Source organism: Periophthalmus magnuspinnatus, chromosome 1 (genome assembly GCF_009829125.3).
Source record: "Periophthalmus magnuspinnatus isolate fPerMag1 chromosome 1, fPerMag1.2.pri, whole genome shotgun sequence".
In the NCBI taxonomy this organism is placed as follows: domain Eukaryota; kingdom Metazoa; phylum Chordata; class Actinopteri; order Gobiiformes; family Gobiidae; genus Periophthalmus; species Periophthalmus magnuspinnatus.
In genome coordinates this window covers 10,140,584-10,152,558 of record NC_047126.1, presented here as the reverse complement: position 1 = coordinate 10,152,558, position 11,975 = coordinate 10,140,584, and the positions used below count along the sequence as shown (strand labels likewise).

General features: G+C 38.2%; 1 protein-coding gene across 1 annotated transcript; it reads left to right on the top strand.

The window, feature by feature from the left end:
- Positions 1 to 549: 549 nt before the first annotated feature.
- On the top strand, positions 550 to 6,719 carry adra2a (adrenoceptor alpha 2A). Its single transcript, XM_055224858.1, has 2 exons — positions 550 to 919; positions 1,017 to 6,719. The coding sequence occupies exon 2, from the start codon at positions 1,198 to 1,200 to the stop codon at positions 2,419 to 2,421; it is 1,224 nt and encodes a 407-aa protein (XP_055080833.1). The 5' UTR covers positions 550 to 919; positions 1,017 to 1,197; the 3' UTR covers positions 2,422 to 6,719.
- Positions 6,720 to 11,975: the final 5,256 nt, after the last annotated feature.

Sequence of the window (11,975 nt, the reverse complement as noted above, 5' to 3'; positions counted from 1 at the left end):
AATTACTCTTGCAGACACTACACAGCTGAAGGAGAACAAAAGTAAATACCTTGTACATTTGTGAAGTGAGTATAAAATGACAGATAAAATTGAAAATTCCAAGATGACAAAATTTGGTTCAACAGATGGTACGAGAAGAATACAGAGCCAAAATCCAAGAGCATTCATTCATTCTTCTCTCAGAATAATGCCCCCTCTCCCCGCTGTGCTCACAAAAGCAGAGAGTGAAGGTCCATGTCGGGCACGCTACATGCTGTTATAATCTTATGTGGTCAATATAAACAGTCATAACTGCACTTCTAGGCGATTGCCCGCGTAATGAGCAGTGCGTAATGATTTGCTGCGCTTTTGATGGCAATACACTTCCCTTGTATATTATATGCAATGCCATGTAGTTTTAATGTCAATTATACAAATTATTATGAGGCAAACATGAGAGTGGTTTAGTGAAAGTGACCGTAAACCGCAACTCTCACCTGTGGAAAATGTGTACGTGATAAGCACCGTGCGTAAACGCGACCTGTTTCAGACTTTTAAAGAGAGAGTTTATTCTCCTTAGGCTGATGTCTAATGTCACATGCACTCAGTCTGTCAGACTCACGCTGCCTTTGCTCTCTACACTGTAGTTAGTAGGAGCCAGTGTGTGCGCGTTATAAAGTGAGGGAGTGGCGCTCTGGTTAACACTGAGGGAGAGACTCCTCGCGCAGACAGCAGCACGGCAGCGCCCAGGATAACACGATTAGCGCTCTATTAGTCTGCTGGTGAGCACAACACACGGACCTGTGAGTGCGCCTGTGGACAGAAGCGACAGTGACTAAAGGAAAACGCTCCATGGATTGTGTCCCTGTTATTCTGAACTGCGTAAAGTAGTTGCGCACCGGGCATTTTTGATTATAATTTTTTGCAGCCGTGCGTCTTGGTAAGTTATTTACATATTTATCTTCAGTAGAATATAAAATTATTCATATAATAGTTTTTTCGTTCAGCTAATTTTTTATTTCATTTGTGCCTTTTAGTTCCAGATGATGCCACAGGCTCTTCACTGATACAATGAGAATATTCATCATGAAAGAGAAAAAGCTCGAGAGGAGTCGTTACTTTCCATTTCCGTGGTTTCGAAGCCCCACTGTGAGGCACTAGATCTCTGCCCTGACCGGAGGGTTTTGTGTATCCTCGTGTGAACTCACATCTGGCTCCATGGGGTTTGACAATGACACCAACGGGACTGTGTCCTGGGCGCCGTTCAGCGTGCAGACGTCCGTTCTGCTGACGGTCCTGGTGAGCTTCATGATCCTTCTCATAGTGTTTGGAAACGTGCTGGTGGTGATAGCAGTGTTCACCAGCCGAGCCCTCAGGGCTCCTCAGAACCTGTTCCTGGTGTCCCTGGCCTCTGCAGACATCTTAGTGGCCACACTGGTCATGCCCTTCTCACTGGCCAATGAGCTGATGGGATACTGGTACTTTGGGGAGATCTGGTGTGAGATTTACCTTGCACTTGATGTTCTGTTCTGCACTGCCTCCATTGCTCACCTCTGCGCCATTAGCCTGGACCGTTACTGGTCCATCACCCAAGCCATTGAGTACAACCTTAAGAGGACCCCTCGCCGCATTAAGTGCATCATCTTCATCGTGTGGGTGATTGCAGCTGTGATCTCATTTCCTCCCCTGATCACCATGAAGAAGGAGAAGAATAAAGAACATCCAGTGTGCACCATCAACGATGACGAGTGGTACGTTATCTCCTCCTGCATTGGCTCCTTCTTCCTGCCCTGCATCATCATGGTCCTGGTCTATATCCGAATATACCAAATCGCCAAAAAGAGAACGCGGGCCCCCACTGGAGACAGGATACCAAAGGCAAACGCAGTGGACCACAAGCACAATGGTTTGGATGGAGACAAAGAGGAGGACATCAAGCTGAACGGGGAACGGGACATTGAGCTGAAGGAGCAAGGAGGAGAAGGCGATGGGGTCAAAGGTGAAGCCAATGGAGTGGACATTGAAGACTCCTCATCTTCTGATCATAAAGTGAACAACCCCTGCTCCATCAAGAAGAAGAGCCACAAAGGCAAAACCAAGCTGTGCCAAATCAAACCAGGAGACAACGAGGTGCCCAAACATGTTCAAAGCACCAAGGGGAGCCGGTGGAAAGGCCGCCAAAACCGTGAGAAACGCTTCACTTTTGTCCTGGCAGTAGTCATAGGGGTCTTTGTTATTTGTTGGTTTCCATTTTTCTTTACGTACATGCTCCAGACGATTTGTGTGTCCTGCTATGTGCCACTGACTCTGTTCAAATTCTTCTTTTGGTTCGGCTATTGCAATAGTGCACTGAATCCTATCATCTACACTATCTTTAACAATGACTTCAGGAGGGCCTTTAAAAAGATACTATGTAAGAGAGATTCCAGAAGATATGCCTAGAAGCTTATTGGACTCTATGGGACTACATTATTGTACATAAAGTGTAAAGGAAACGCATGGACATTCACTTTTCACAAGCCACCGCAGAAACGCCACAGAGAATTTCTTTAAGTGTAAATACTATTTTTTATTTTTTTACAACTGAAAGTGTAAATATATGTATTGTAGATTTATTTTTGTTGCCATGGATACAGTACAGTGCCATACGAAGTGACAGTTGAATGTGGGTTTCGGTGGTATTGACTCTCCAAGCAAAGCAAGTATCGATTAAGGCCAGCATAACATTACATAGTGATTGTAACCTTCACTCGGCCATACGTACTTGCTGTGATAACTTTATAAATGGGCTTTTGTGGCCCCAAAAATCATAAGCTTTTTATTTGAAATGTGAGTCAATCCATTGTAGCTCCAAGACATAAGTCCATAATAATCAAAGGCAATGTTAACGGTTCATTTGCTGTTTTGTGTTACCAAATGTGTCACACAGTAAAGAGTGGAGCCTGTCAAACCAGAACTTGATAGACTGGTCTCTCTGTATCAATATTTTGTTTTATTTTATTCCAAAATCAGAAAAGTCAGATTATTAAGGGTAAATACAGAACGGGATAGAGAGGAGGTGGGTGTTTTTCTCGTGGGGGCTGGAGTTTGCTGGGTCACTCCTCAAGGCTCTCTGAGGAAGCCAAATTGATCTTTCGGGAGATGCCCAGTTCGGAGCCTGCTGCGTTTGTTTGCTGCTTAGAGCAGTGATTCTCGGCACGTTTACCAAAGTGTAAGTCTGTGAGAACGAGGGGCCGCGTGTGGGAGAGTGTGTGAGAGTGTGTGAGCGTGTCAGCTGCTCATGTAAATACACAGTGCAGAGATCCCACAGGACAATACAGGCCAGTCATCTTAGGCCATTGCTCTGCTACTGTAGATTTAAAGAATGAATTCAAGTCCTATATGATGAAGACTCAGATGAAGGATTAGCATTAAAAAATAATTATTAATAGTCTATTTATTGTTTTAAAAATGGGCTGAAATAAAATAAGGATACATATTGTTTAATTTAATTTGTAAAATAGGCATATTGAAATTTTGTGTTGCAATTTTCATGGCCAAAATAATTGTGATTAAAAATAATATTGGGATAATTATTATAAAATAGCTGGGAAAAAATATGGACATTTACTCAAATGACAATATGGGCCAGTTAAAAATACATTAAAATGTTCTTATTATGAGTGCATTTTATTAAATAATTGTACTTTAAGTTAAGACACTAATGATCTATAAGTGAACATCATGTAGCAAGTATTTATATTAAAAGTCAATATAAGTGTTGTTTCCACAATATCATAATGTCTGAATCTAGGACTAGTTCATAAAGCGTTTGTCAGTGGCGTGGGCCCCTATTTACAGTAGGCAACATTAAAACACTAACTGCGTTCTGTGGACTTATGTTTTGGTCTGCCTCTGTCTTGCATAATCAAAAGTAACTCACCTGAACTTATTCATTCAGAAACTATAATAATTAGAGAATGAATCAAGGACACTGCCAGGGTTAAATGTGTAAACAGGAAGCTAACGTCACGTCTGTTGAAGTAAGGCACCTGTTGAATGTATGTTTGCATGTCTGTGCTAGCTGCTGTCAGTGCCAGTATGTTTCCAGCTCCTCTTGTAGGCACACTGTTAATTAGCCGCTGCTTTTTAGCTATAGTCAATATTCAGCTGGCACAACTCAAAGCACAACACTATCAATAACGGAAGTAAGTAGAGGAAAACTGTCTGAATGTGATGAAGTATTGAGATGCTAATTACTCAGTGAAATTACTTTTATTTGTGCTATAAACAAATCTGTATAATACACAAGAAAGCAATGAGCATCATCAAACCGGCCTCAAAAGACTGTTTGAAGCTGCCATACATAAAATGATGGTTTGTCATCAGTGCTCCATAATCTCTATCAATATCCTCTTAGTTTAAAGATGCACTGTGTAACTTCTCTGATGGGTGATTTGGCATCTTCTTGAGTGCTTTGCCTGGAATGTGTGTAAATGTGTACATATATATACACACACAGACACAAAACACACACACACATAACCACAGGAGAGCTCCACTCCCCTGGACGGGCAGGCGGCTGATGTGTCCAGGACTAACGCACATCCATTTGCAGAAACATTCAAATCTGTAAAAAGACCAGAGCCCATTCAAATCAATTAAAAATCACTTCTCCACTGATCTGTAATGTAACCTGTAAAATTCCAGGCAATGCAATAACATCTCCATAGAAACAAGCAGGTGGCTCCAGAAAAGTTACATAGTGCTCTTTATCACTGACATCAGATCTGATTGAACTGGACTATAGTTTTCACAATTGTATCTTTAAATGTGAAACCAAGAAACACACTGATTGTACTGAGGTTAAGCTTTACCCAAAATAAACACTGTGTCCCTCAAAGAAATACAATGAGGAGGTAGGCATGTCCCCAACTTTAGCTAAGAGAATGAAACAACAGTGAGATTAAGTGTGACTTGCAAAATTTATTAGCATATTTTACCTGGAAAGAGACGATACACTTCACTTTGTGTCAACAGCGACTTGCACACATTATACAGGCATTTACTCCCACTGTTTGCACCTGCATATCACAGCAATAACAAACAGCCAAATTATCAGGACTTTGACTGTGACTTGTTCATGTAAGATTCATGACTCCATGTTTTTTTTGCCAGCCTACAAGTACAAATTGTGTAAATATTTAATAGTCAGTGCAAGTCAAAAGGACCAGCCAAGATGGTGAGCTGGCAAAACAATAATGAATGCATAATGACAAGGCAACACACGCACAAACATTCACACATAAACAAAACAAAATCTAATACATTAAACTATGAATAAACTATTCTATTTGCATGTTGAATAGGACTGGATAAGGTTTGTTCTAATTTGTAATTTAAAAAAACATGAAATTCCACATAGAAATGATTCTTTGGCAGAGAGGGACGATGTGCTCCTGTGTTGGTAATGTGTTTTTTTTTTTTTGAAGAGCAGGTGAGTCACTCCCAGCCTCATACTCTTCACAACTCACATCTGACAATACGGACTCTCACTCCCACGAATTCAGACAGATCATAACAGTTTATTTGTTTCACCAAAGAAAGTACTTCTGTGTATTTGTGTGGGTAAACAACATATCTTAATGAGTTATTATTGGACTGGCAAGGGGAAGATCAGCTTTGCTTCTGTTCTGGTCATAGTTGAATCCCCATCAAAACTCACAAAAGGTTTAGTTCATCACAGCGAGGCTTTGTTTATTGGCCCATACACCATGTACAAAACACATAAATGGATTTGAAAACTTCACACAATGTTCCTGAAGCTTGGTTTAGTAAGTGTTGCGTTACATGTGTACTTCTGCATTATATATAGCAGACAAATAGGCGGATGTGCTGCCTGGTGACAGCCCTTTGGAAGAAGCCAGCTGTTTGAGTCGGCAGGCCCTCTTCCTCTTCTTTCACAGACACTCTGCACTTAGCCTTTGGGAATCAGAGCATGGTTCATCAGGTTAGAGTGCACATCCGTCTCCAAAAGGCTAAAGCATGGCAGCAAGGAACACTCACTATTCAAAAAGACATGGACAAAATGCCAAAGAGAAGTCAGTGTAAGCATGCACAGCTACATCAAAATATTCTAAAATTGAAATTACTTTTTTCTTGTTTTGAGCGGGGTCACCGTAGCAAATTCTCAACAGGACAACAGGCCAATCAAACCTCTTGCTAATGTTAATGGGAAATAAAGTGCTTCATAGGTCTGTTATTAATGTTTGCATCTTGATTTATGGACATAATAGCCAAATAAAAACACCAGAATCATGGAGCATGGATGAATACTTTTTTTTAAAACCAAAATGACGAGCCTGACAGCAGCAGTAACGGAGAGAAGGGCGACATTTTTTCAATAGAAGGTGAATTGGAGCCAGAGTCACTGGGGCTGAAGCGTGCCCATGCTCACTGTAAATGTGAAGGAAGAGATTGCAGACCAGATAGAGAGTTGAAAGAAGTTTATCTGATCAGATGAATGAAGTTACAGACAGCAGGCACATGCATTGTGTTTCAGGGGAGTTTTCCAGTACTTAAACACAAGGTTTAAGAGTAAAGTAAAAATCATGCTTTCACTCACTTCCTGTTTGGAACGGCTAGCATAGCAGGTTAGCTATGTCCGTTTACATATACAGTCTATGGTTTCAACCCAGCTCTGACTTTGAGTACGCTATACATTTGCAGATTAATGTCAAAATAAACAATGTCAAAGTAAATGATGTCAAAGTAAACTCACTCAGCTCTGCAAACTCTCTGCAGCAAGACTTGTATTTTATATGGCTTGCCTTGTATTAGCTCCTATATTAGTTAGAGAGTCATTAGAGAGTTTTCTGCTCTGTTTAATGAAGTGATGTAACAGGTTAATGTTGTATCAAAATCCACCAAATCTGTTATTTTCGTATCATTTGATTATGGACTTGTGTTGTGAGAGTGTTGTGGCGTCACCTAGCAACCTGCAGTCAGAACAAAGATAATATTTCTCACTAATCAATCATTTGTAAATAGTCTAATTCATTTGTAAATCCTTCTCTAATGTCTTTTCCTTGTTCATGAATATTTAAAAATGTTAACTGTATTCTGAAACCAATTTGAATCAGCGCTAACTGCAATTAAACTGTTACTCTGTTGGGGCTCTTTATGGACTATTGTCGTTAATTTGTACTTTTCGTAGTCGGTGAATACTTGTTGGACCCCTCAGTCTCAAAGTAGTGTTTTGTTTATTTGCTCAACAGCTACGATATTTAACTACGTAATTTTGAGATGTACAGTACCAGTTTGACGTTCATCAGAAGAGGGAACTTACTGTTTGAGCAATGAAAAATGCTTGTAGTGTAATAAATGCAAGATGGATAAGATTAATGCCATACTGTGGAACATTCCAGGCAAGTAAATTACATTGCAGAGAAGACACTCCCCTCTTATTTGAAGGAATGAGCCTACTTGGAATACTGAACTACTGACATGTTTGAATTTGACATTGTTACTTTGGAAGACTTACACAAGGCCTTAGCTTCTTCATCCACTTAATGAATATATATATATATTTGTATTTATGTAACTCATAGATCAAAATAATATGTTTTAAAATGCAATAACAGTGCAATAAATAAATAAATAAATAAATAAATAAATAAATAAATAAATAAATAAATAAATAAATAAATAAATAAATAAATAAATAAATAAATAAATAAATAAATAAATAAATAAATAAAACTAAATGAAAATAAAATAAAACAAAGTAAAAACAAAACAAAATAAAATAAACAAAAATAAAATAAAAACATGAAAAACAAAACAAAGTAAAACAAAGTAAAGTAAACTAAAGCGAAGTAAAGTAAAGTAAAGTAAAGTAAAGCAAAGCAAAGCAAAGCAAAGCAAAGCAAAGTAAAGTAAAGTAAAGTAAAGTAGAATAGAATAGGGAAGTTGTTTACGTCTGATTTTGTATTTCCTTATGTTGAACGATGCTGTGGACGCCTCCATCATCATTTGGTATGAGGCTGGTGATTTTGACAGCAAATAAGTTCTATTCAGCCTACAGATCTGTTTTAAAGCTTCCAGAAAATCAGTGAGGCGTTGACAGAAATCAACACAACTTTATATTTTTGATATAAAGTTGAAACTTTTCCCAAATTTGCCATTGAAAAGAATGGGATTCCCTCTTGACCTTAAGAGCCACCACAAATAAAGTGCATTTTGGAGCGGTCAGGGACAAAAGTGGGCGGGGCTGAATAAGGTCAATACAATGCCTTGACAAAGTTGAGAATACTGATCCATTTCCTGCTTTGCCTGGTTGTTTATCAGCTTTGCCTGGAACATATATATTTAGAACCTAGACAGCTGTGCACTTAATGCCCATCACGCTAACAGCAGATTGTGTTTTGTGTTTTTTCTTTTATTTATTTATTTATTTTTTTCAGTAAACCTTCTGAACCTGGCCTGAGCGTTTGTCATCTTTACCAAAACACAGAGAGATATCAAAAGGTGTTAAACGGTTACGCCAATCATAAATAATGGTACTGTTATGACTGTTATCACTGTATAATTATAAGTTATTGCATTGTGTTTGTACGCTTTTGTCTACACAGATAATTGTTATTCATATTTACTTGTTCTAAAATACACTTCTGGTCACAAGTAACAGTAGTCAATTCTCTCTGCTTTTTCTGTGGGAGGGAGATAAAAGGCCACAGCGAGGCACCCACATACTACAATGTACTTTATCTGAACGTGACACCCGCCTATTCAGGGTCCACCTTAATATACATGATTGTTCACAGTTAACGATGACTCACGCTTGTTTTGCCCTGCTGCTCCTCCTCTGTCCTCAGCCGGATAATTTCACTGCACATTTGCATTTATCATCCAAATTACAGTGAATACACAGCTAACTACCAACATATTTATAACTCTCGCTAATATACCTGCAACCGCGAGGGAAAAAATAGACCTTATTAATCTGTACCGACCCTGTGCCTTCAAACACAGAAACACTCGACTAGAAGTGAAACTCTACTACTGCTACGACTACTGCTACTGCCTTCACACTACTACTACTACAACTGTTGCAACACGATTATTATATCCATTATATTATTAGGTTTGAGCTTTATGAGCCATTATTTCATACACTGTTGTCAGAGCAGGAACCGAACCTCCAATCTTCTGCAAACCGCTCGATTAGCTTAAAAGGGACTTATTATCAAAGATCGACTGTTTTCGCGCTAAGCTTACACAGAGTTCTACTGATTCATGCATGTTTGAATAATCTTGTCCTGTATTCAAGGCTTGAGTGCTCAGAAAATTCCTGTTTTCACTTACCCCCTGCCTTCGCACACTTTTCTGTAATTCATCAATTCATTTTTTAAAATCTTTTTTTACATGTGGGATTGGGCACATAGACTTTTCTCAACAATAAAAAAAACATTGAATTTAAAATGGTGCTCGCTGTAGTCACTATGTCAGTTCTGCTTTTTGTTTTTTGGTTTGAATCAAGCTGTTTCTATTATTAAGCCATTAATAACCCATTATATCATTATGGGAGTTTATGATGAACAAATGTAAAATAATGATCTTGGCAGCTCTTTTCACTTTTCCATGTAGGCTGCTTTTGATGAAACAATAGAACCTCAAAGCGTCCCAAACACATACAAAATAAACAGAATAACACACTGGGCTACATTGCACTAAAACAAATGAAACAGTGAAAGAATGGCTTCTCTTCATTAAAGTTATTGAGAACACTTCCACAGTCAGCGCTAAGTGTCTGTGAGGCCTCTGGGCGGAACCAAACAACGACAGCAGATTTCCCCAGAATACAATTGGACTGTGCAAATGTATTTTCCAGCAGCACATTATGATCAACAATAATCAGCTGCCTTCCACGCTCACACGCACGGCATTGTGGGATACGAGATTATTAGGCCTGAGAGCAAAGTCACTGGGTTGACGAAGTTTAGCTCTTTAGTGCATTGTGTATAGAGACAGTATAGTGAAAGTTGAGTGTGATTGTTGTAGTTATAGAAAATACTTTTATTACTTTTTACATGTTTTTTTTTTTTTTTTTTTAACTAATACTACAGGGAAACTTAATGGGAGCTCTTATTTTTTAGGGGTGCACTGTTCAAAATACAATACAAACAAAAAACAAATCAAATAAATATGTAAGTCCATATAAAACACATGTGTCAAACTCAAGGCACGGGGGCCAAATGCAGCCCACCATGTCATTTTATGTGGCCCGTGACAAGGTAAATTTAAATGTATGACTGTCTTAAAATGTCAGTTTATCAGGAGTTACGCGGTTACACAGACATATTTTTTATATCTTTGCAAATTTGAGACAAACCATTTTGCTGATGTGGCCCTCGGTGAAATTGAGTTTGACACCCCTGAATAAAACATTAAAAAGAGGTGCAGGTATGTGTACTTGAATACATATCATTACTAGTAGCAGCTAAGGAACCTCGTATTGAAAAAAAAAAACAGTACTTTTGATAATAATTAAGTATTTTTTAGCATGTATATTCACTTTTCACATGTATATTCACTTTTAGAGGTCCTAGTTTATGATATAGTTTGACACAAGGAGGTTACGTTTGCAGCTCTGATCTTTACTTTACAAAGTTGTTCCTGGACATCCACATTTAAAACCCCCAAACAACTTCAGAGCGTCATTAGGAGCCCACATTATGGCACTTAACTCAAATGTTTTTTTAAATGATATGCTCTGAAGAGTTCACTTTTTATCAACTCAAGCAAACACAATGGAAGCCAACGTCAGACCCAATCTGAGTGTTGTTGAGGCATCTTTTTCACCAGGGCTTGTGAATCAGACGGTCTTTGATTTTGTGTCTAAGTGCTCCAAGTAAAAGAGAAAAATACATCAAGGTCAGTTGCTGTATACATTCCCAGATAAAACATGGGTGACAAGATTAGGTGGCAAGACAGCACGCAAAAGTATTCAAAGCCAGACGCACACTTTTGTATAAGTATTGATGGAGTGGTCACTGGCTGGTTTAGAATGCATCGAGATAAAATGAAGGCTGTACCATGAAAGGCGTTTGATGTAAAAATGTGCGCAAATGAGCAAATTAGTAATGATCTCTTCATATTGTAAGGTTAAAGGGCCCATATTACACTATTTTCTATGTTATAATATGTTTCCTCATCATAAACATACCTGGAGTTGGGGTTTATTTCATTCACACATGCAAACCCTGCAACTTTAGGCAACTTTAGTTCTTCTCTCAAACTAAAAACACTCAGTTCCACCTTGTGATGTCATGTGGTAATACAGGAAGTGCTCCACTGTGTTTTTAAACTCCATACACCTTCACTAGAATCATTTGGATCATTTCAGCTCTGGAATTACAAATCTCTAATGAACTAAAGGTAAAATGCAGCTGTTAACTATCACTTCATGGCATCACAAGGTGGAACAGAGCATTTTGAGCTTTAGAGATGGAGACAGACAAATAATAAAGGTTTACTCAAACATGTGTGAATGAAACAAAGCACAACTCCAGGTATATTTTTGAGGAGGTAACAACATTATAACATGGCTTAAAGCTCACAATAGTCGTTTTTGTTTAATTGGGACCCTTTAAGATTAAGATACATGCATTTGACCCATACTGGAAGACTTACTGTATTGGAGAACTGTGTATACAAATTAATGTGTATCATCTTAAATAAACTGTACTTAAGTAGAAATCTTAGGTATCTGTAGTTTACTTAAGCACATTTTACAGTGGATACTTTTTACTTTTACTTCACTACTTTTGAGAGCAGGTATCTGTACTTTTTACTCCACTACAATTTTGAACTGGACAGAAGTAAGAAGTACTTTTCATATGATTTGAGGTTATTTTTATCATAACACCCTGAGAAGTTTTAAATCAATATTGCTACATTTAACACTTTAACAAATTAACAACACTTGTGTGGAATACTTTTAATAGTACATTTTG

Bases quoted from the DNA above. Each gene is read 5' to 3' on its own strand.
- adra2a (XM_055224858.1), top strand. From the start codon at position 1,198: ATGGGGTTTGACAATGACACCAACGGGACTGTGTCCTGGGCGCCGTTC.